The 23,893-nt window shown below is 42.2% G+C and overlaps 1 protein-coding gene across 1 annotated transcript; it reads left to right on the top strand.

Moving 5' to 3' along the window:
- Positions 1-2,131: 2,131 nt before the first annotated feature.
- On the top strand, positions 2,132-23,678 carry MELK (maternal embryonic leucine zipper kinase). Its single transcript, XM_082497026.1, has 18 exons — positions 2,132-2,160; positions 2,626-2,727; positions 3,027-3,112; positions 3,581-3,697; positions 4,216-4,359; positions 5,910-5,978; positions 7,111-7,203; positions 8,357-8,455; positions 11,632-11,700; positions 12,248-12,346; positions 13,321-13,407; positions 14,757-14,885; positions 17,893-18,039; positions 18,772-18,997; positions 20,748-20,841; positions 21,279-21,447; positions 22,040-22,143; positions 23,272-23,678. The coding sequence occupies exons 2-18, from the start codon at positions 2,664-2,666 to the stop codon at positions 23,447-23,449; spliced, it is 1,974 nt and encodes a 657-aa protein (XP_082353152.1). The 5' UTR covers positions 2,132-2,160; positions 2,626-2,663; the 3' UTR covers positions 23,450-23,678.
- Positions 23,679-23,893: the final 215 nt, after the last annotated feature.

Here is a 23,893-nt window from a genome sequence, read left to right as displayed (position 1 = left end):
ATTGTCCTGGTTCCGGCAAGGATGGGGTTAATTTCCCCAAGGAGCCGGCAGGGGAGGCAAGTATTCCATACCACGTGACCCACGCCCAGCTATAAAAGGAGCTAGCCGGGGCGAGGGAGGCAGTCGCCATTTGGGGGCGGGCTGCGGCGGTGCGGGTGCGGTCGGTGCGCTTCGCGGCGGTACTGTAATCGCGTTCTTCTATTCCTTTACCGGTGTTATTGTTTTTCTTTCTTCTTCCCTTTGTCTGTTCTGTTAAATTATACTATTTCAACCCACGAGTTCTTGCCCTTTTCTGCTGATTTTTCCCCACGGCTGTGGGAGGCGAGCGAGCGGCTGTGTGGTTCTTTGTTGCTGGCTGAGGCCAAACCACCACAGGGATTCATGAGGGACAGCTTTAGCAGTGAAGACCGAAGAAAAGAAGGCATTCGGTCACTCAGCCTTCTCTGGGTCTTCCACCACTCGGGCACCCATCTCCTCCTTCAGTGGGCCTACATTTTCCCTAGTCTTCCTTTTTCTATTGATATACGGAAAGAATCTCTTCTTATTCTCTTTAACTGCAGTGGCCAAGCAGAGTTCTGCTTGAGCTTTGGCCCTTCTCATTTTCCTCCTGCACAGCTTCGCTACGTCTTGGTAATCCTCATAAGTTGCCAACCCCCTTTTCCAGAGAATGTAAGCTTTCCTTTTTTTCCTGAGGTCCAGCCAAAGCTCTCTATTTAGCCAAGCTGGTCTTCTTCCCCGTTGGCTCCTTTTCCAGGACACGGGGATGGCCTTCTCCTGTGCTTTTAAGAGCACCTGCTTGAAGCATGACCAGCCTTCCTGGGCACCTTTGCCCTTCAAAAGTCCTTTTCAAGGACTCTCTCCAGCTTCCCGTGGAAGCTGAGAAAGGAATAGAGGCAGAACAAAGGAATACTCTGCACCGTAGACCGCACGCTGCATATATAGCTTGGGGGATGGCTGGGGGGGGTAATCCGAAATCACTGCTCGCAATGGTGCCAGTTCACCAGGAGGCGAGAGTGACTTCTGTCATTACACTTCTTCTTATTATTCATATTTTTACTGGCATTTTCCTCTTCTGATACTGTTCTCTTTGACTGTCTTTATCTCAGCCTGTGAGTTTGGGGTTTTTTTTCTCCTTTCCCCTCCTTTTCTCCTTCTCCCTACCCTTCTCGGGAGGTGAGCCATCGGCTGCGTGGTCCTGGTTGCCGGCTGGGGTTAAACCACAACCACCCGCCCTTCCCGTGTGGTGTCTTTAGTCCGTGACAGCCACACACGGAATGACTGAAAATACAGGAGTACAATTAATGAACAGTTTTCGTAATGGCTGACTGGATTCATCAGGACACCAGGAGCTGCTAATTGGCTGACGAAGAACAGAAGAGGAACCCCATTTAGAAAAGACAGCATTTGTCTTGCCTAAAAGGAACGGCTCCATTCTCTCTCCCCGAAACATCCTTCTTTGTTTTTGTTATTCAGGAGGGAATTGAACCTTACTCTCAGAAGTGTAAGGTCCTTCTCTGTACTCAGGAAAGATTTAATCAGTCCAGGAGGACTCCACAGGACAGGCAAGTTACAGAAATAAGATGTTCCACCTATCTTTACCCCCCGCCCCCCCCTTTTTCTTCTTTTGCTTGGGGCCTTAAGCCGAGACGTGTGTACACAGGGAGGTCAAAGGGCCGGCAGGGGAACGGCCGGGTGTAGCCAAAGCGGACCGTCACTCCGGGCCTGCAGACAGCAACCGCCGCCTCCCTCCCCGCTTCCTTCACCTAACGGAAGGGGGACCCCGCGCAGCATCTCGGGAGGCGTCGTCCCTCCGGGGCGGCAGGCCGGGCGGCCATCTTGTGCGTGGCGGCAGGCCCGGCGGCGCGGGTCCCACACGCCGTAGGAGGCGGCGGGCTTCCCGGCGGGAGCCGGAGCTGTTGCCCATCCTCTGCCAGGACCGGGGGCGTCGGCAGCGGCATGGCAGCGCAGACCCTCCCGCCACGGCGGCACCCGCAACGCCAGCTCCGTCTCGACCTCCCTCCCGTCATGCACCGCGCGTCCCCGCCTGTTCCGGTCAGGCGCTGCGCGGTGATTGGCCCCTCGGGCGTCCTGCCCGGAAGCGGGCGCTGCGGCAGGAGATTTGAACGGCAACGGCTGCGCCGGGAGGCAGTTGCCGGGCCGGTGAGTTCACCCTCCGGTCCCCGCTCCCCCGTAGCCGGTCAGCGGCGGAGGCCGGGTGGCCGCCGGCCGCTCCCCTGGCGGTGGGGCCCTGGGAAGGCTGGGGGCGCTGGGCGCCTCTCGCCGGGCAGTGCGCGCGGGCCCGCGGAAGGAGGCGGCCGCTGCTGCGGCGTCTCCTTGGGTCTCGTTCGTCGCCCTGCGGAGGAGACTGCTGCGGAGGGAGGGGGGGGGCGCGATTGCTCTGGCTCCCAGGCGTTAACGAGGAGCCCCCGACAGGCGGTAGTCTCCTGAGCCCGCGGGCGCTCGGGCTGACTCGGCTGGTGAATGCACCGCTGGGTGTGTAGCAGTCGGTAGCGGAAGCAGGTCGCCCCCTCGGCCCCGCCGGAGCTGCAGCAAATGTGCTTTCTGTTCCCACGCCTCTGCCTGGCGGGGAGAAGCACAAACGCCGCCGCCGCTCTCTCCTTGCAGGTGCTGAGAAGAACTGCCCGATCCCTCTTCCTCTCACGATGGCTTTAGGTGACTATGAGGAAATTCTCAAGTACTACGAGTTATTTGAAACGATAGGAACAGGTAGGCTTTGTCTGTGAATGCAAAGAGAGGTGTGCGATCTGTCTAACAGCTCTCGTATTTATCGAAGTGTCGATTAACTGTTACTGCAGAGTCTACGGGCCACCTTTCGGGTGTGTATTTGGGGGGCAGAGCTCTGAAAGTGTAACTGTAGCAGACGGGTAGCAGTCAATGACTGCTTCTTCCTCTACTGAGGACACTGCCCACCGTGCATGCGCCGTACTCCAGTGGAACTGTGAGACTGTAGGCAAGAAAGCGTGTCATCACACTGAGGTTTAAACTTCTCTTTTTTTGGCTTCTAGGTGGGTTTGCAAAGGTGAAACTTGCCCAACATCTCCTCACTGGTGAAAAAGTTGCAATAAAAATCATGGACAAGCTTGCTCTTGGGGTAAGCCGAAAGATACTTAAAAGTTGGAGGCATTTTCTGCTGTTCTTGTGGAGCTCTCAAGGGGGGGGGGGGGGGGGGGCGACATGTTGAAATGCTGTCTGCTTGTCCTGTTGAGCATTGACAGATGCTGTAGACTTGAAAGAATTTGCCTAGAAAAGCACAAATATTGTGCCCTCTTGTGAAGAGGGTGATGTTCCCTGGCTGTAAAATTGAGGAAGTTAGAGATCGTTACAGGAATTTGAACAGAATGCTGATGAGAACACCACCTATTTTACATCTGCCCCTCTGGGTTGTGCTGATCAACGTGCCAGAGCTGTAGGGGAGTAATGGCAGAGCTGTTGCTGGGTTGAGTTTGAGCAGTTGTGTTGTATGCTGTCGTATACGTGCTGTGAACTTTTGTCTTGCACCTTAGTCTGGTACAAGTCAAAGCAGTTGGCAATTTCACAGCTTGCTGTTGTGGTCTCTTAGGATGACTTGCCTCGCGTTAAAATAGAAATTGATGCCATGAAGAACTTGAGCCACCAGCATATCTGCCAGTTGTATCACGTGATAGAGACATCCGAGAAAATGTTCATGGTCTTAGAGGTAAGGAATGGTGGTTTTGCCATGGCAAAGGTTCCCGGGTTTAGCTGTGGCAGTAGATGATAATAGCGGTCAAAGGAAACAATTCTTAAAACGTTATCTCAATGATGAGCATGTTCAAGATGCTTTAGTTTAAAAATGAAGCTGGTAAGATGTTCTCTCTTCTTGTAAAAGCCACTCTCCACTGTTTACAATAGTTGAAATAACTTTAATTCTACCTTGCGCTTCAGTTCTTTTATAATAGCCTCAGGAGGATATGCAGGGCCCCAGAACTCCCGCGTGGTGGTCACCTCCTGGGTAGTTTGTATCGCCTGTGAGGTTAGTGTGAGGTATCCATTGCAACACGTCAGGCAAGAGTCAGGCTGCAGTGCCGACCCAGGGCACACTTGGGGCGACTTGGGCACTACTGCGATAAAGCAGAGGGAACGGAAGAGTGTCCTCTAGCTGCTGTCCCACGCTCTTGTTGTTTAGATTTCATTACTGTATTCTCAATGTGTTCTCTTTTTCCTGTCTTCATCCAGTACTGTCCGGGAGGAGAGCTCTTTGATTACATAATTTCTAAGGACCGCCTTTCAGAAGATGAAGCTCGTGTATTTTTTCGGCAGATTGTTTCGGCGATTGCTTATGTTCACAGTCAGGGATATGCCCACAGGGATCTGAAACCGGTAAGCCTGAACACTAGTCAGCTTTGCACGAATCATAATGAACAGCCACTTTTATTTCTCCGCTAGGAGCTGGAGTAAGTTATGCCTTCTCCGTTCTCTCGTTAGCTAAAGAGCTGTAAGCACGTCTTCTGAAAGAGCATTATTTCTACTTGCCACCATGTTCCTCAGCTGAGCTGGATGTGACTGTGTCTGAGGAAGGAGCTTCCTCTGAAAGAGAAGCAGAACACCACGCTCCAGCTGGGAGTGCAGCAGAGACATGGATCTGACTTTGAATGTTGCTTAGGCATTTTTGTTATTGCTTCTATTCCGTCTTGTACCTGGAGGGAGTCTTTCAGGTGCCCTCTGTTGTGCAAACCGTTCTGTTTTCACAACCAAAGGAAAAAGTGACACCAATAAATTAGACAAGTGGAGACAAGACAGAAGGTGGAGGAGGAGATGCATACTCCTGGGCCCATCCTGTGGCTTTGCTGTCATTGCAGAGTTTAAGCATAGGTTTAGGGAATGGAAGACTTGGGTCTGTTTCTCATTGAAGAGTTTAGAAATTTGCATTTTCAGAGATGCTGACATCTCTGAGAAAAACAAATTCTTATTACACAAGTGTTTTCAAGACAGCTCATGAAATCTTTGTCTCCAAAGAACTTCTCCCCAAACGAAGCATTGTATGTACCTTTTTGAAGGAGTTGGCTTGTAGCTGCAGAGCTGACACATTCATAGGATCTTGTGATAACTTGGGTGGGAACTGGCTTCTAGAGGCCTCTGTGTGAAGCTCCTGCTCACAGGAGCCCCAATCCTCTTGGGGCTTTATCCATTCATAGCTTCAACCTCTCCTGAGGATGAGGCAGCACAATCTCTCTGGGTAACCTGTTCAGTTCTTAATTGTCCTTACGAGGAGAAAGGCGTTTCCTTATTTCTAGTCTGAACCTTTCTTGGTGCCTGTTGTCTGTCATTATCCCACCATGCACTGCCATGAAGAGACATGCTCAGTCTTCATGCCCACCTTGTAGGTATTAAAAGGCTACTGTGAGGTCTCTGCTGAAGCTTTCTCATCTACAGGCTGAACAGGGTCTTTCTGTCTACAGGCTCTTTCCCTCAGCCTCTCCTCGTTGAGCAAGCACTCCAGCCCCCTGAACAGACGGGTTTCCGTCCTCTGAGCTGACTTCAGCTTGATGTCTCTCCTGTGCTGGGGGGACAGAGGCACTGTTGTCGCTGTGCTGAGGACTAGAGTAACTTCCTACAGTGTACTAGCTGTGTGCCTTTTAATACAGTCTGTGGTATTGCTGGCTGCCTCTTCTGTCAGAGCAGACTGCTGCCTCACATTTGGCTTGCTGTCCATCAACCCCTTCCCCACCAGGGCCTTCTCAGCAGATAGGAACTAGCATTCCCCATATGGAATATGGGATATGTTCATGAACAACCAATTTAAAGTCTCCAGAGGAGAGCTTTAGGTAAATTATAGCTGCTAACGACAAGAAGAAAGAAGGTGAAAGAAAATGTGGTGCTTTAGATACTTAGGTTATAGAAGCATTCATTACCACTTTCTCTTTTAACAGGAAAATCTGCTGATTGACGAGGACCATAATTTGAAGCTGATAGACTTTGGACTTTGTGCAAAGCCGAAGGTAAGAGTATCAGTTGCTTTCACAGAGTAGAGCTAAATCGGCTACTGCACGCACATAAAAGCTGCAGGTGTGCCTTCGGAGTGCAACGCAGAGACTTGCCCGGAGACCCTAAATTCAGGCTGTTTGCACAGTTGTCATCCAATCACTAATTACTTGGTAGGGCCTTCACTGTGTGAGAGAGCAGTTAACTGCATGTTATGACCACACTGTAGATCATTTCCTCCCCTTACACTTCACCTTTTATCACCCTCTAAGGCAGAGGTCATCTTGTATGCATAGCACCTGCTGTCAACTGTAGAGGCCTGTAATACAAAGCTTATGTCGGTGTGCATTTTTCCCTAATGAGTTTCAATAGTGTGTCCTTTTCAAAAGATTTGTATGTATGTGGAGATTGTGGATCAAATCCAACAGTTCATTCCAGTTACATTTACAAATCTTCTGGTTCCATATGCTTGTACTGAGTTTTTTCCCGAGTTTAAAATTGATTTCTGCGTGCCCTTTCTATTTGTCAGCTCCACATGTGAGGTGAGTGCTGTTAAGAAACAATTTATTGGGAAGAAGGTCTTACTGATCCAAAGCCAGTTACATGTCCTCGGATAGTTTTACTCAAGTTAGTCTCGACTGCCTGCAAGATTCTCTACTAGACCATCATCTTTGTTCTAAGCAAATCAGAATAAGATACTATAGCACCAAGCCCGGGCAAAGTAATAACATGGTTTTGATAAGGATGTATTTTAAGTTGTTCTTCATGAAGTTATTGCATTAAATATTGGTACAAATAAACAGCTAGCCTCATGCCTAGTAGGGCTTGGATCACTTCTTCCCAAGTTCCATCTCTCTTCTTTTCACAGTGCAAAGGGAAGTATTCTTATCGGAGGAGGAGCTGCGGAAAAGACTGCTAGGATAGTAGGTGAATGAGCAGCTTGGGGTCTGAACATTTGTAGGATACTCATGGTCTTAGACATTTTTGCCTATTGAAGCCATATATTACACCAAAGCAAGATGTAAGGTGAATGTAGATGCGCAGCAGAGGAACATGAAGCCTCTGAGGCCTCTAATACGGCATTGTTAGAAGACTTAAGCTGAGATGAAGCGAGAGCTTCTGCGTGATTGCTTTTCTGTGTTATTCTAGGGTGGCCTCGATTACCATCTGAACACATGCTGCGGAAGCCCAGCTTATGCAGCACCAGAGCTGATTCAGGGCAAAGCATATATTGGCTCAGAGGTACGTAGCACAGTTCTAGCTTAGTGTTGTTTTTTCCCCAACCCGTGTTTTTAAAGGTGGTGAGGTTCAGTTATGCTCACTCAGTTTCTCTCTCAACTGCTACCGGGTAACGCTGCCCAGGTAGCAATCAGAAGCTGTGTGACCAGCCTCGACAGCCACAGCCTGGAGTAGCACGTGGGGTTCTTGGCCACAGATCATGCGTCTCTGACTAATCCTTTGCTATCTCCGTTTGTTGCTCTATATTTTAAGTGCCCTACACAATTGTAACTTAAACACCTTCCTTCTGCTGCACATTCTTTCAAGCAGCGATTTGTTCTGTTAATTATCCAGCCCTTGTGGCAAACTTTTATGCAGTCTCAGTATCTTGTATGCTTTACCAGGCCGGTCTTTAGCTTGAAATTCGTGTATGAAAACTTGCTCTCTTTTTACTGTGCAGTGCAGTAAAATTGGAGAGAAGAAAAAATGTGGAGTTCATCCAGCTTTGATTCTGTGTATAGAACAGACGAAGGCTACCTGCCTGTGTCAATCCATCTAAAATGCTGTAATTGCAATCTCCTCAAACTTCCTAAATTGCTGTGCCATTGGATGGAGTCGGTCTTTTTTTCCTCTTACATTTCCTCTTTGCACCACTGTCCTTGGCCTTTAACTCCTGCTTTCTTTTTTTGTTCTGTTTTCCATGAAGCCCAGTGCTTTTCAAGTCTACTTTTTCTGTACGGTCTAAGTTGGAGTTACAGTATGAGGCACTGTGAGGCATATGGACCTCATCCTGCCTATATAAATAGAAGAAGAAGCAGTCGAGCTTTAAAGTTGATTGCAACTGTGCTGACAGCTGTGATAGTCAGTAATATGTTACCATACAAAATCCCTTGTGATTAGTTTGATTTCATTTTTGCCAGTGAAATCCTTGTAGATTGAAGATAATGCAGCCGTTTGGTGATCTAAGTGGAGGATATTGATGCTGTAGCTTGAGTGAATTGAAAATTGAATTTGGGTTGTGTGCTTTCACTTGGAATGTGAGAGTTCTGTCCAGAATTAAGGAGCCTACTTTTCATGAGTTGTACGTGGGCTTTGCCAAAGGGGGACAGTATTACCTCTCTCTAAACCATTTTAGATAGATCAGATTTGTGAACTTCCACTCATTTTTATCTTCTAGGCAGACATTTGGAGCATGGGAGTACTGCTGTATGCTCTACTGTGTGGCTTTCTCCCCTTTGATGATAACAGTCTCGTGGCTATCTACAGGAAGATAACGGTAGGTATTGATGGTGCCAGAACACGCTGGGAGCAGACATTGCTACGCATTATGGGAGACCTTTGCTTTGCTGATGGCAGAACCTGTTGAGCTAGTCGTGTAGTGTGAAAAGGCATATCTGCTGAATGATATTGCACTTTGCTACTTTCTCCATCCATATTTTGTGGATTTGTTTCCATCTTTGGTCGGCCTTTGCAGTAGTCTAGCTTGGTCCTATACTATGATAGGAAATTGAGTCTCAGGAGAAGCGTTTTCTTGCTGGTGGGCTGGATTTTTGTATCTGAGCCTTGATCTGGTTTCTCCCTGTGTTGTATGAAATAGAATGGCAAACATGTCATTTGATTTACTGAAAATAAAGTTCTTAAATATCAGCTATTATCATGTCTAGCAAAAGCAGGATTCGTCATCTGCTATTATGCTTTCTTTCTCCAAAATGAGGAGGAAACGTGCGACACATTCAACAGAAAATTGAATAAATAGCAAGTAATAGCATTCAGTAATTGGTTCCATTTTTCCTGTAAGCTCCTCCTGATGCAGCTAAACAGCTGCTCTTCTACATCACACACACACCCCTCAACCAATCACTTCTAAGCTACCATAACGTGTATGTTGTTAAAGCTTCCAGTAAGTGAGTGCGATGAGGAGTAGCTGTGTTGGCAAGGGCTTTGGTTTCCTCTACCTCTTTCTCTTTCTCTCACCTAGAATCTGATCTGTCTAAAAAAAAAAAAAAAAAAAAAAACCCAAACAAAAAAAACCCAAAACAACAACAACAAAAAAAAAACAAACCCCCCAAAACTCCTCGAGAGTGTTCAAGGGCTATTCTGGTAGGAAGCAAGTGACAGCTAATCTACACAGGGAGTGCTTTCGGGGTGTACAACAATCGGAGCTCTGCAAAGTGCAGGATTAGTTCATCAAACAGCATGGCTTTTTAGTCTGGAGTTGGAGTAGACTTGAGTACCTTGACAGAAGATCAGATAAAAGCTATTGCCCTCTTTTTTTTTTTTTTTTTTTTCCTTCTGCTAACTGATCCAAAGAGATGGTGTAAAGGTGCCAATATTCACATCAGTTACCATTAAAATGATATGACTTTCCTACTTGCATAATCATATCTCAAGTTGGAAGGGATCCATAAGGATCATCGAATCCAACTCCCTGCTCCTTGCAGGAATACCTAAAATTAAGCCATATGACTGAGTGTTGTCCAGATCATGTTAGCAAGCACTTGCAATTTCTCAGTAAAATAGCTATAAAGGGGAATCGGCTAGGTCGTCAAACAGACTTGAGCTATCTTTCCCTCTCTGCTTGTGGTATGAACTGTGCTGTTGATGCATAAGGTTCGTATACATTGAGAACTTGTCCAGTTCCACGCATACTTTTGTAGGATGATAGAAAATGCTTTATGCTGGTCATTACGCCAAGAAGCAGAACCTGGTAAATGATCTAACTGCTCATAAAGTATTCATTCTCTTAGACTTGTCAACAGTTGAAACGTGAACAGAGAGCTTAGATGTGTAACAGAGATCTTAAGATCATCAAAGATGATTTCTGCATAGTTATAGTTGTCCAACACGCACAGGAACTAGGACCGGCGTTGTTTGGACTGACAGAACGTTGGCCAGTGAAACCTGTGTAAGTGAACTGAGACAACCAAGTTTTAAAACTTAGGCTGGGTGCAGTTGGAAACTGATAATGTCACAGGTGTTAAGATGCAGGCTTGCTATTTCTGCTCCAAATTTGTCCTAATTTTACATGGTTGCGAACTGAAAATCGCTTGAAATGCGTACACCTATGCACTATTGTGGAATTTAATTTCACACGTTATAGAACCTGAAATTTATTGTCATCTCAATGCAGAAGTATTGTTCCAAGTCAATGTAATTTGCTCCTTGAATCTGATTAATTTACATGCAATGGAATGCTCCACGTCTTCATTTGGGAATACTTAAATAAATGCCTTTATTTTTTGAATGAACATGTGATGTAAATTCTGTTTAAAAACAAAACAAAAAAACCCAAAACTTAACTGTGGTGTGATGTTATGCACCTGGTAGCTACTGCAAGCTGTTTACCTTCCAGCATTGCCCTCAGTCAAGTAGATGTGATTTTTTTTTTTTTTTTTCCTTGTCTCATGTTCTGTAGCAGTATATTAAAAACAAAATGCAGATTACATGTTTTACTTGACTAGTCTTAGTTTCAGAGTAAAGTTGTGTTGTGAAACAGCCTACAAAATATTTATAAAAAGCATATTAGTGTCTGTAAAGATGTAACCTAAATTCTTTAGCCTGTGGTGACAAAGCAATACATACTCTGCTTAGAAATGTATGTTGCATATAATACCAACTGTTTTGTTATTGAGGCAATTATTTGTAGAAAGAAAACTGCCATGAAAAATTGATAGTTATGTTATTTCACAATGGCTGTTTAATGATTTTCATTTATTTTTCTCAATTTTCATTGACAAGTTAATGATCCTTAATGGTGAATTTAGTTTGTTTTTTAGGTACTGTTGTTGCACCTCAAATCAGAAAGCCTTTTTCGCTTTTTCTTTTTTCTGGCCAAGAATTAAAAAAAAAAAACAAACCACCAACAAAACAAAAACAAAAACAAAAAAAAAAACAGTAAATTATTGGATTGAAAGAAACTTACCTGTTAGATCTGTAACCTTTTTCCTGCCTGCAGCATGGGGAGAGATCAAAACTGTAGCACGAGGTGTAACCTGTTCAAGAGAAAAATAGCTAAGTGTTGAGAAAGGATTATTTTTAGCATCTGAAAAGTTGTGATTTCAATGAATATTCACCTTTCAAAGTGCTAATGTCAGTCACTCATGCTCCAATGTGTTTGCACTCCTAACACTTCAGTATCAATGTGGTATGAGGAAACAATGCAGGAGATAAGGAGCAGGTTGGCTGCAGAAGTGGACTGAGGTGGAAATGCCACACGAGCTGAGTGGGTGAACACTGCAGCTGATAATTCAAACATAGCGTTTTTCTTACTACTACCGCTGTGTTTTAGTACTACCATTAAATTTACTCCAGTCATTCCTGAAGCTAAGTTTGCACGTGCCTGCTGTTCTTCCGTTTTGACAAAATACAGATGTTGCTGTGGTCCAAGTAATTTAGCAGTTCCTTTTGAGCTAGCTGTTCAAGGTTCATTCTAAATCCTCTTCTTTTCTGCAGAGAGGAAAATACAGTATACCAAAGTGGCTCTCTCCTGGCAGTACACTACTGATTAACCAAATGCTGCAGGTAAAAGTATTGCTTTTGTTCAACAGGTCTATAAAGTACTATTGCGTAGGTCAAAACACTATGTCGATTAAATACTTCAAAAACATTCAGTGTTTAAACATGAAGCTCAAGCGTCACAATTTTTTTTAAGAAAAGATGAATATTGCTGCCTTCTGAAAATTCTGGGAGAAGAATGATTTGGTGTAGAAATAATTAAGCAAAATTTAAATGATTAAACAAAGTCTTGGAGCAGCCTGCATTTGGTTGTCTTCAATTGTGCTGTATAAATAAGAGCTGTTTCATAAATGAATTTAAACATACTGAATATGCATTTGAGCTACATCGGCATTAGCTAGATCGCTTCATATTCCTGGAACATCTATTTTAACTGTAGGTTCTATGACTGCTCTTCACAGCTCACGTGTCTGACCTTGCTTTTGGTGAAGCTATGAAACAGTTGGTTTCCACTCAAACTTCTAACCTCCCTAGAATTCTGAGCACAAGGCGAACTGTCTCTTCAGTTCTTATCTATGATTTAAGTATTAGCTTGATTTCTGTTGCCCACTAGGTGGACCCAAAGAAGCGGATTACAGTTAAGCATCTTTTAAATCACCCTTGGCTCACGCAAGGTTATTCTGATGCTGTTCAGTGGCAAAGTAAATACCCAGTAAGTACACTTGTCCCATGAATACTGAAGTATTTAATATAATCTTTACCGATTTACTACTATCCTCGCAGTATGGGGAAGTGAAGACTTTTCTCCAAAGATGAACTTTGGGGTGGCCATAGTTCCTCTCTGGTTCCTTTTGCTGTAAAAATGTTATTACTTTCTCTTGAGGAGAAATTTCAAATGTTTTCATTGTATTCTAGAGCTGATGCTTAACTTGCTAAATAACAGACTTCTCATCAAAATGTGAAGTGTTTCTTGCATATGAATGACCAGATGATTCTCCAGGTTGCTTGGTCAATACTTTGTTTAAGGAGCAAAACGCAAATGTTCTTGAGAGCATGTTAGTTATGATTATGGTGTATCTTGTATCTAGTCCTCAGTGAAAACTGATAGATCAAATGAAAATTTGACCTCATTGAAAGTATGTTCATCCTGTCTATCACTTATTTTACAAGTGTGAGAGACTAAGGTAGTATGCAGAGGGGAAAAAAATAAAATCTAGCTGTCAGTAGCAAGTACTGGGAAGTTCCTGCATGCTTGCGGCCAATGCCTCCCTTTGGCCACTGGATGCCACTGTTTCTCTAGATAAAGAGCAGTTTTACTGTGCTCACGGCATCAGTCCTAACCGGCTCTAGAAAAATGTGCATGTTTGATAGCTTTGAATATTTAAGGAGAGATGGAAGTGTAGCTTCCATTCTAGTAAAAATCTCATCTGCTGTCAGGCTTTCTTATTTGAATTCGCCACCTCTCATGAAGGAGGGGCCAGACTGTGAAGTTGTTGAACTTGTATGACTCTTTCAGTCTGTTCCCTACAATATTTAGCTATGATGCTAATTATTTAAGATACAAGGTCTAAAATCATGGTTGATTATTGACTCAGCCCACTGAGTTTCACGGCAGTGTCATAGTCAGATGTGGATTATGAGACAACTTGGAAGGCTCACGCTTCAACATCCGTCATGTTCTTGCAGCTGAGACATCTTGATGAGGACTGCGTAACAGAGCTTTCTGTGTTCCATAAACAGAGCAGGGAGAGTATATCAAAATTAATATCAGAGGTAAGAAGTACATATCGGTAATTTACGGTAATACAGTAAATAGACTAAAGCTCACTTATTCTCACTTATGAAATTTTTAATACTTTTCAGAATTAAGGAGCTTCTGCAAAACTCCAGAATCTAGCTGTAGCTTATAATTACAGTTCTGAAGTTTGAACTTGTTTTTTTTTTTTTTTTTTCCTTTTCCTCCTTTAATTGTACTTGTGATATTTCCTAAACTTTATTGTCATTTCCTACTGTGGTAAAATCCTTCTGAATCTCTCTTAAAGTCAAAACAGACTTAAAAAAAATCTGTAGTTTAACAACAGAAACCATGTGCTGGGTTAAGTTTTGCTTGGAATGGCTCAATAACTAAGAGAAGAAGAAAAAAAAAGAGTGGAAAAAAAAAAATATCAGAGCATCACCCAGACAGACTATAAAATACAGGTTTGAGGGTTACTATTGACAGTTTTTAAAGTAAGCAAATACATTTAGTCACTTTTGAATACAAATGGCAAAAGTTGAACTGACTTATCCTAGAACAGTTGTACAAATGTAAGAAGCAATGACACTGTAAGCTGTAGAAGAGACTTAAAACATGATGTGTACTCCAGCTTTAACTTAATCTGAAAATTTTCCTTTGAAATGGAATTTTTGGCTTTTTTATACATGGTAGCAGTGACATAGTTCTTTGCTTTGGAAAAACTGTTAGGGTTTGCATGTAGCTGTAGTAGAAACAGACTTAAAATATGTGTGATGCTTAAGATGGATTTGTGGCGTTAATGCTACTTGTTCTTCAATTATAGGAAATAATCTGAATCTGTCTACAAGGGGAAAAGTCCTTCCAGATAGATTTGTGGTATTTGCATACTCTGGAGGACTTCTAATCCCTTATAACTAATTATAACTAGTTGCACTATGCTGCAAACCTGTCGAACGTTGTACCCATGTTTCCCACACAATCAGAGGTGCTGAAAATCATGCAAAAGTTTGGTGCCGCTCATGGGGGAAGAATGGGGAGGGACTTCCAAAAAGTAGAAACCTGAGTCGAAATATGGGCTAAACTGAATTAATAGCTGTGCCTTTCATTTCAGTGGACAGATTCTGGCACTAGCACTAGTTTTGGCACTAGCAAGCATACTACAAACTAACATGCAAAGAATACCAACCATAGTCTGTTTCTTGGTCTCAGACACATAATGTGAATCAACTGAAGTCTGAAATTACACTTTTGATGATCAAACATTAGGGGTGCACATCAGGTAGAAAAACTTGCAGAAACAGAAATTTTCAGAAGGCTGAGCTTGCTTTGTGCTTACAATGTTTCCAAAGATGAGATTAAAAAATAAAAACTTTTTTTTTTTCCCTAGTGGAAATATGACCAAATATCAGCAACATATCTCTTGCTTCAGTCCAAGAAGGCTCGCGGCAAGTGTATTCGCTTAAGTGTTCCATGTCTAACAGAACATGCCAGTACATCACAAGCGGCAGGCCTTGAGGTAAGTTCTTGAATTCAACAGGACAACATACTGATTAAAGTGCTGCTCTGCATTAACAAAGCTCTGCTTGGACAAACAGTCTGGGTGCCCTAAACATATGTCCTGGTTTCAGCTGGGAAAGAGTTCACTTTCTTTCTAGTGATTGCCTGAAAGGAATGTCAACAATACATATTGGTTTAGTTGTTGCTAGGCAATGTTTATGCTTTTCAAGGACTCCTTTCAGCTTCCCATGGAAGCTGAGAAGGGAATATAGGCAGAACAACGGAATGGCCAGTGGAATATATCGAGCATGCTGGCTACAGTACAGAATATAACTGGGGGTTGGCTGGGGGGGCATCTGTGATCACTGCTCAAGATGGTGACAGTTCACTGAGCAGTGAGAGTGACTTCTGGATTATTACTGTTGTTGTTGTTGCTATTTTCCTTTTCCGTTATTGTTCTATTAAACTGTCTTTATCTCAACCCACAAGTGGTTTAGTTTGGTTTTTTTTGCCCTTTTCCCTTTCCCCTCCTTTTCCCTGCCATTCTTCAGTGGGAATAGGGGTGGTGAGTGAGCAGCTGCATGGTCCCAGTTGCCAGTTTGGGTTAAACTACAACAACATCAGTAAGAGACCATGTGTGTGGTCAGCCAAAGTCTTGGTCATTAAACAGTTCAATCTCCTCGTTAACGTGTTTTAGCGAGCTGGGCTGCTTCTTGAATTGCAATTACTGGAATGACTCTCTGGGAGGACGTGGTGCATTATGAGTACTGCACAGAATGTCCCCTTGGCCACTCACAGAAATGGACTAAAATTGCCCAGTGTCTGGCCTCCGTGATCATTCCAGATTTTCCTCTATGGTGCCTAACTTATTACTGCACTTTTTCATATTTGTCTCTAAATATTTTTGTACCTTGCTGGTTGCATTCAGCATGGCTTACTAAGGAAAGTCTTCTGAAACATCCTGGCATGTCATCTGGGCAGCCTACTTTGAGATGACATGAACACTACATGAGCTGATGGTCAAAGGGGAGAGAACCATTCCTTCCTCATCTGTTTCCTTTCAGAACACAATCCCAGGGAGCATTCTGTTTATTTTTAATACAGGAAACATGTTGCTAATGTTTTTCTAATGAATTGGATTCTGAGGTGATTTTGTGTATCTTACAGTAATTTCTGTTCCTGCGGTTTGGTAGCAGAGTCCAAATAGGGCACTTCAGAGCTTGTCTGAAGTTACATGAAATTGCAAGCAATTCGGCATAAAGTGCAGCTATATGTGATGTTGGTGACGCTCATCTATGTTTGACAAACTCAAAAACATTTGGTAAAATTGCAGGCTTCCCATTAACCCTTCCCCCTTGAACTGTAGACGTCGGTTTAAAATTGTTAAATAGCTGTCTGAATGTGCTATTCTCCGCATAGAGACAAGTGCTCAGAATAAATACTTTCTCATGCATCTGATTTACTTCAGGTCACTCATACAACTGCTTGGAAACACAGATGAGAATTCTAAGATTACCAAAGCTGCATAACAGATCATGAATCATAAGTGTTGCTGAATATGCATAATGTGCTTTCTATAATCATGGTGGGTTAGTCTTCTACACTCAGATGACTTTAAGGTGGAGGTTCTCTAGGTTCAGTAGCGCTGATGCTGTGAAGTTACTTCATCTCTAGTGGTGTCATAGGTAAATTCATCTGGCTAATGCTGCTATTTTTAATACATGCATCATGCCTTCACAGATGATTGTGCAGACATTGTTTTCACAATGAACAATGCATTAGTCCTCCTACAGCTCTCGGGACACATTTCACTTACCCGCATGTAGATACCATGAGTGATTATCAACTGGATTGTTTCAGCAAATCCAACCAGCAAAGTTCTCTGGCTAGAGCTGGTCTAATGTGAAGGCAACCCAGCAAACAGAACCTTTAACGTTGCCAGTTTCTTAAATTGATGGCACAAGCTTGTACTTGAAGGGCAATAAATAACAAAGGCAATACTGCCTTATTTCAAGCAATTTGATGTAGAAGGATATTCCAAAAATATTCTCCGTGGTCTGGATTTCACCCGGAACACGGTAACCAAGGAATCCCATTCAGTCATTCATATTGCAATGGAATGGGATTTCAACTACAATACCAGGCTGTTAGCTTGTTGGCTGTAGCTAGCAAAGGGCTGTTTAGTTAGTCATTGTAGCAGGTCTGGTAGCATACCAGGAAGCTTTGTTTCTTTTCCAGTAGCAGTGAGATCTGTTCACTGCAATATCCTGCATCATAGGCCGAGAGAAACTTACCTGACAGCAGAACATACCTTCCTAAAATGGTATCCATTCCCACTGAGGACTGATAATTTAGAATAACTGCATTTTCACTGAGGTGGTATGAAACAGGTCCTTCTGAAGAGTTTCCTGAAGATAACAGAAGGTGTTAGAAGCTAAGGATGCTGTGGTATACGTCTGATTGTATGTGGTGCGAGCCATGAAGTTTAGCAGTCTTGACTGAAGTTCTGAATCCTGTGATTTAATAAATGACAACTTTTCTCCAGAGCTAGCAATTAAATTAAGGCTTCTGAATGCTAGTTTGAGGACAGTTGCAGATTCCGTAATCATGTTTTGGATGTAATGTATTTACCTTTATCTGGCCCTGTTTCAGACTTCACTGCATTCTTTTCTTGGGTTCTTTCCAGCTTGTTATTTGGTTCTTGTTAAAGAGTTTGTGGTCCAAGTCTTGAAATCAAATGAAGGTATTTTTTGTGAGTCAATTCTCTTCTTGACAGACATCATGAAAGATGAGTTGTTATGCTTGAGAATAATTTCACATCTGCTTTTGATACAAATGGTAAATTCACAATGACAATGTTAAAATCCATATTATAAAACTTAAGCCACTGGCATGGGAACATCCATTAGCTGTTAACCATAATTAGGAACTCAGAAGGAAATAAGATTTAGATTTTAATGACACTTTTCTGATGAAATCTTCCTTTTAGTAGTGCAGTGGAATCTCAACTGAATCTTTCTTTTCAGTCGGAAAAAGCTAGGACACATGAAGATGTGCCAGACTGCGGTGGAGTGCGACGTGCATTTGGATCCATGGAATTTCCTGATGAAGCTTCATTGTTTCAACAGTCTCCGTTAGAAGAACTTATTCTAAATACTCGCAGAACAAAGCAGGTGTTTAAAGAATAAATACTAGTTCCTTCAAAAAAAAAAAAAAGATATACTATTCTTAATGCAAAAAATCTTATTCTCATTGTACATAAAACTTATTACGTATTTAAATGTTTGGTGGACCCCAGCCGAGAGCTGTTAGAAACGGACTAAAGAAATATTTTTAAATATATAGAAGAATATAAATTGTGGCTTCCTCCAGCTGTAGGTCATGATTTGTTTGAAAACTTGAGCTTTGACACTTTTTTTACATAAAAACCATAAGGAATAGTAAATGAGGCAGTGAGGATTTTAAAACTGATGGGGAAAACAATAAGGTACAGCAAACAAGATCTTGGAGGTAGGCTAGAGCTGGACAAGTTTGAAGAAGTTCAACCTGTCTGTACTGGACAAGAAAATCCGATGAACCAATTATAATTATGTAATTAAACCACATGAAAATTCTTAGCTCTGTTTATATGAGCTGGTGAGGAGTAGTCTTAAATGTGCAAGCTGAAGAATGTGGAAGAGCAGATAAATGGCAAATTACTTGATGTTTATTAGCAAGTTATAAGTGGAATTGGAAGTATTGAGGAGTTTTTAACTATTTTGCTCAATAGGCAAGTGTTGTATGGTATTGTTAAGCCGCTTCAATTTTATAATTTCCTTCTCTGTAACATTGCTGAATGTGATCAGAATACAGGAAAGGATGTCTTTTTTTTTTTTTTTTTTTTTTTTTTGTTACATCTCTCATAGCATTCAAGGCATGATGCTCAACTGTATGGTACAGAATTCACACTGTCAACTCCAGTGACAAGAAAAGTGGCATCAAAGAAGCACAAAAACAAAGAGAATGTTGATAGAGAGTCAGCTTTAAGAAATGAAATGCCCTTTGCGCTTCCTGCTCCAACAACTTATTTTGCAAAGAGTCAGATTGAGACGCAAGTACAAACCATACCCTTTCAGGCACCTGCCTTCAAAGGTACGTTGAATGTAACTCATGAAAACTTAAAACATATATGTTGCTTAGAAATTATTGTAAATTAAAATGTGAACATAATACTTGTGTATCCAACACATCTGTTTCTGGAATACTGAGCTCTTTTTTGCCATATTCACCAGCCTGGTTCTTGTAGTACGTCTGGTAAAGTGCTGCAAGAGGTTTAACCATACATCAGGGCTGGTTACTTTCATGCTAATTGCAGAAGTCATTGCTGCTTATGGTATGGCATGTGTGTGTCTTTTGGTGTGCTCTGATAGGGAGGCAGTGATGTGTTTCTAAAACTTGCGTCTGGTTCCACTTTTCCATGAAGGCTGAGAACGCAATTTCCTCAATGTTCTGCTTTTTCTTTGGTATTACCTTGAGGGAAAAGAAAGGTATACTTTTAGTCAAGTCTGCTTTTATTGCTGCTTCTAAGAGAAATCTAACTTTTGGATTTCTTTTATGGTAGTGTTATCAGTGTTTTCATAGTGACTGTCCAGTGTGGCAGTGAAAATACTTAACAATGTGTAGATCTTGGCTAGGTCACAGACCACAGAAATCTATCTAAATTGTGTCAGCTTTTGAGTTACCAGGAATTTCTGTACTCAGCCCGTCTAGTCCATTCTTACGAAAATCGATGGATCCTGATTCCTTTCAACCATCAACATAAAAGTTTTGCTGTTGCACTGTAAATGCCAACTGGATCCTTCAGATGCCGAGGACTCCTTACAGTAGGAGACTCTTCTGTTCCAGATGCTAAGGAACATTGGTCAGAAACAATAAGTCTTTGCAGGTTGATTCAAGTTGTAAGGGATCTTGGACATACTGCTGTTCAATGATGTCCTTTGTGAGGGATTTAAGGAAGTGCACTACAAAGACTGGTTGTTTACCCGAGTTTGATTTTTGTCTTAAGATTATATGCAGTAACTTGTGAAGTTTGACTTCACAGTCAGTTGAAAAAGCAAAAGTAGGTCCTCTTTCTGAAATGGGAAATGCAGAAACACTGTTTTAGCCCATTTTAATGAGATATTTCTGAGGATTAAACAATTGAAAGCTAATTCTTTCTTTCACTGAAAGACTTTTGATTCAGGAAAGGTAGTATTAATACTTTCTTAGAGATAGAGAAGTGGAAGTGTCCATTGGAAATTTCGAGATCATCATTGTCTGGGGCCACGTGCAGTTCTCTAGAGAGCCGAAATTTTGGACGCCAAAGTTGAGTTTAACTGGAACAACTCATTGACTGCTTCACTTTGTTTGTTTCTGCATGTTCAAAAACATACTCTGTGTAACTCTGCCAATGTGTGGTCAGTAGAACTTGTTAGGCTGTTATGTAGTGTGTATTATTAAATGTGGCTATATAAACTCACACCTTTTGTAGAAGGGAAATGCCTTGGTGAAGAACGCAACTATTCGACACAGTGAATTGCTCAGTATTTATTCTGGGACCAGTGGCAGAGCAAGAAAGCAATTCTAATCCTCTTCCTTTCCAAATTTCTAACATTGAACTGCATTGGTCGCGCTAACGCTTGTCTTGTACAGCCCTGGGGAAATCAGTCACTGTTTTTCTTTGTAGAGTAGGGGTTGTATTGTTATATTAAAAACATATTTTATCATTCTGAAGGTACAGACCTGAGATAGAAAAGGGGGGTGATTTTAGAAATAAATTATTAATCATGAGAAATCCTTGCTGAAGAAGGGAAAATCCTTTATGCGAAAACGTACCTGCTTTGGCTTGGATGCTTTCTTTCAGAGAGGCAGTTCACTGCAGTCACCCCAATTAAGAAACCCACAAACCCAGCAAACGCAGATGAACTGAGAGCAGCTGAGGTTCTTCCCAAAACAAGGTAAATGTCCAGTTATTTGTGTACACTTCTGATTTAAAGCAGGACTACCTTAATCCATGTGCTGCCTAGGGAGCCTTGTTACAACAGCAAGCTGTTATTTCCATTCTCTTGGCAAGAACCTTCCTAAAACCTCTTCCTACACTCACTGAAGGCAGAGAAAAGTTTTAAAACTACGTAACTCAGTTATCTTCAGAATATATTCTTATTTTCCATAATGTAAGTTCCTTTTTATTCCAGTTCCCTAGAGAGCTGCAGTTTCTGTATACATCTCTGGGTTTAAATCTGAACTGACCTTCAAACAGAAACTCTCATAATACACTCCACTTGGTGTGGTTTTCTTCGTTCTTACAGGTCTGGTAATATTTTAGCATGATGTCTTAAGTAACTACTTTCTAAACACTGAGGAAAAATAACAGATTACATTGTTCATGTAACAGGTGTGATTCAGTGGAATTAGATCTCAACATAGCTCATGTGAATAGCAGCCAAAAGAAGAGAAAAGCCAAAATATTCGGAAGTCTTGAAAGAGGCCTAGATAAAGTGATCACAATGCTTACGCCAAGCAAAAAGAAACGATCCACTAGGGATTGTCCAAGGAAACTTAAGGTATGATTGCTGGAAAAAAACTTACATAAAAGGAAGCAACAGTACAACAGTAAATTTACGAGTAGTAAATTGCCTTTTCTCTTTAAATATGGTGATGGTTTAATCCTAGAAAAGTCGTGTGGTGCCATGCGTGTTCCTTGTACGTCAGAAGTGCACAGGCTCAGCTTGGAAACACGGTCTTGGCAATCTCCCAGCGGTGGGGTGTGCAGCAGGGGGCTCGAAGCACAGCCGTGTGGCTGTCGTCTGGGGTCCTCCCCAGCAGTCGCCTCTGGCTACTGCAGGACTTCTAATGCATAGACATATGCGAGCAGCCTCAGTCCTGCCTTGGCCCATCGCTGCCACTTTGGATTTTATGATGGATTATAGTTTGGACATGCTTTGATCTTAATTGTCCAGCAGTTGTTGTTTAGTGTTCCTCCTGCTACTGCAATGTCTTAATTATGATAATATTGCAAAGTTGGAGCTTTTTTCACTGTAGTTAGCTGTTCCAAAGCTTTCTTTATGGACACTTTTCATAATGTCTTCAGTTTTAGGAGAAAGACTTTTTTTTTTCTTATCTTAACTCTTATTTTGATGAGCTGACTACTTTTAGGCACACTGTAATGTTACCACTACTCAGCTACTGAATCCAGACCAACTGTTGAATGAAATAATTGCTGTTCTTTCAAAGAAGCATGTGGAACATGTTCAGAAGGGGTAAGTGTAAAATATGGTGACTTCAACTTGTATTTGTCTAACTAGTCCATACTCCAATCCTTGATAAAGCGATTTAATCTTAAACTTTAATTTAAACTTTCTCAGCCTCACCCTGTAAAATACAATAATTTTATAGAAAGTGTACAGAACACGAAACTAATGTGTGCAATAAAACTTCTCCACCCAATGCAAAACACTGTTAAGTGCGCTCTTACAGAGCACTTTACAGGTAGAAACACTGAGGCAGCTCTTGAAGTCTCACGTGAATTTTGTCCGTGTCTCATGAAATTGTACACATGAAAGGTTTGTTAGGGTACAGTCACATGACCAAATCGGACCACTTTGGGATATAGTGTGAATACCTTTAACCCTCATTCTTGGCAGTTAAAACATATGAGCATTTAGCCAAGAGATCAGTATATTTTAAAAGCTGCACAGAATCCGCACTGCTGTGTAAGCATATTTTAACTGGTAGGATTTGCTAACTAGAGTAAGGTGCTGACAGCAGGATGGGTTCCCAGTTCTGATCATACTTAATGTCTGTTTCCTCATTTCCCAATGCATGAAAAAAATGTTGTGCTCACTTATAAATATGCATTTTCTAAAGTTCTTGAATATTTAGATGTAGAATGTCGGAGTATACTTCAACCTCTGACGCATCTCCAAGCTCAGACTCTGGAAAGATTCTGAACTGCACAGGGGCGCCTTCTCCCATTGTAGTGACTTTAAACTTCAGATTCAGTTTTTCCACTCTTCACAGCAGCTGAGCTGTAAGTGGCCTCTCAGCAGCCGTGCCTCTGCAGAGAGGAGAGCAGTCTTGTCTAGGAAAAATGTGGGAACATCTCCGGCCTTCCAGCTCTGCACGCAGACAACGAGGGTCTGTGTCGAGCAGTGGTGCCTATGGCTGGGTAGGACGTTGGTGCTCCATGTCAGTACTTGGGCATGACGATAGTGTTCTGGGACTAAAGCATTCAAAGCTCTTGGTTCACAAAATTCTGGGGTGTTTCCCTATGTTCTGAATAGCAATGGGATAACTTCTGTAAAGTGTTCTCATTAATCCAAAATTGCACTGCAAAACAAGCATTAAACAGTTCAATGATTATTCTGTTTTTCCTTTGTTTTGTACAGGTATACCCTGAAATGTCAAACACGGTCAGATTTTGGCGAAGTCACTATGAAGTTTGAGTTAGAAGTGTGTCAACTGAGTAACACTGAACTAGTGGGTATCAGACGACAAAGGCTCAAAGGCGATGCCTGGGCCTACAAGAGACTGATGGAAGACGTCTTGTCTAGCTGCCAAGTGTGACCGTCTGATGCGTGTGCTGAGAAAGCAGCGGTTTTGTACTGAGACTTTAATCATAATGTTTCAGGAGAGTCTGGTCAGAAAAGTAAGTCTTTGTCACATTCACAGCTGTATTTGAAAAATCTGTCATCTTTCTTTTTCTTTTTTCTTTGTACGTCTGCCTTCTCTATGTTTACATTACTTTGTAATAAATGTTCTGCAACTATGGCTCTTCTGAAATAAAATCCTGTAAGCTGTTCCCCCTCTCGCGTATTTTTCCAAAGTATTGTTGAAAAAGTATTGGTGTTTGTATGCTGAAGCTTATTTTGGTATGTCTTCAGTTATCAAGTACATGTGGTACAGAAATAGTCATTTGCATAATTCTCTTCTTGTCTCTGCTTAAGTAGGATTTATTGAGATCATTAACTAAGTCACAGCTGTGGTTCCCAGAGTTACACTATATGCTCA

Source organism: Vanellus vanellus, assembly GCF_965231255.1.
Source record: "Vanellus vanellus genome assembly, chromosome: Z".
In the NCBI taxonomy this organism is placed as follows: domain Eukaryota; kingdom Metazoa; phylum Chordata; class Aves; order Charadriiformes; family Charadriidae; genus Vanellus; species Vanellus vanellus.
Note: the sequence above shows the minus strand (reverse complement) of the source record. Positions and strands in the feature narration are given on the sequence as shown.

Excerpts from the sequence above, each read along its gene's own strand:
- MELK (XM_082497026.1), top strand. The coding sequence starts at position 2,664 with ATGGCTTTAGGTGACTATGAGGAAATTCTCAAGTACTACGAGTTATTT. Across the intron at positions 3,698-4,215 it reads AAATGTTCATGGTCTTAGAG|TACTGTCCGGGAGGAGAGCT; the intron begins GTAAGGAATGGT and ends GTCTTCATCCAG. Across the intron at positions 8,456-11,631 it reads CTATCTACAGGAAGATAACG|AGAGGAAAATACAGTATACC; the intron begins GTAGGTATTGAT and ends TCTTTTCTGCAG.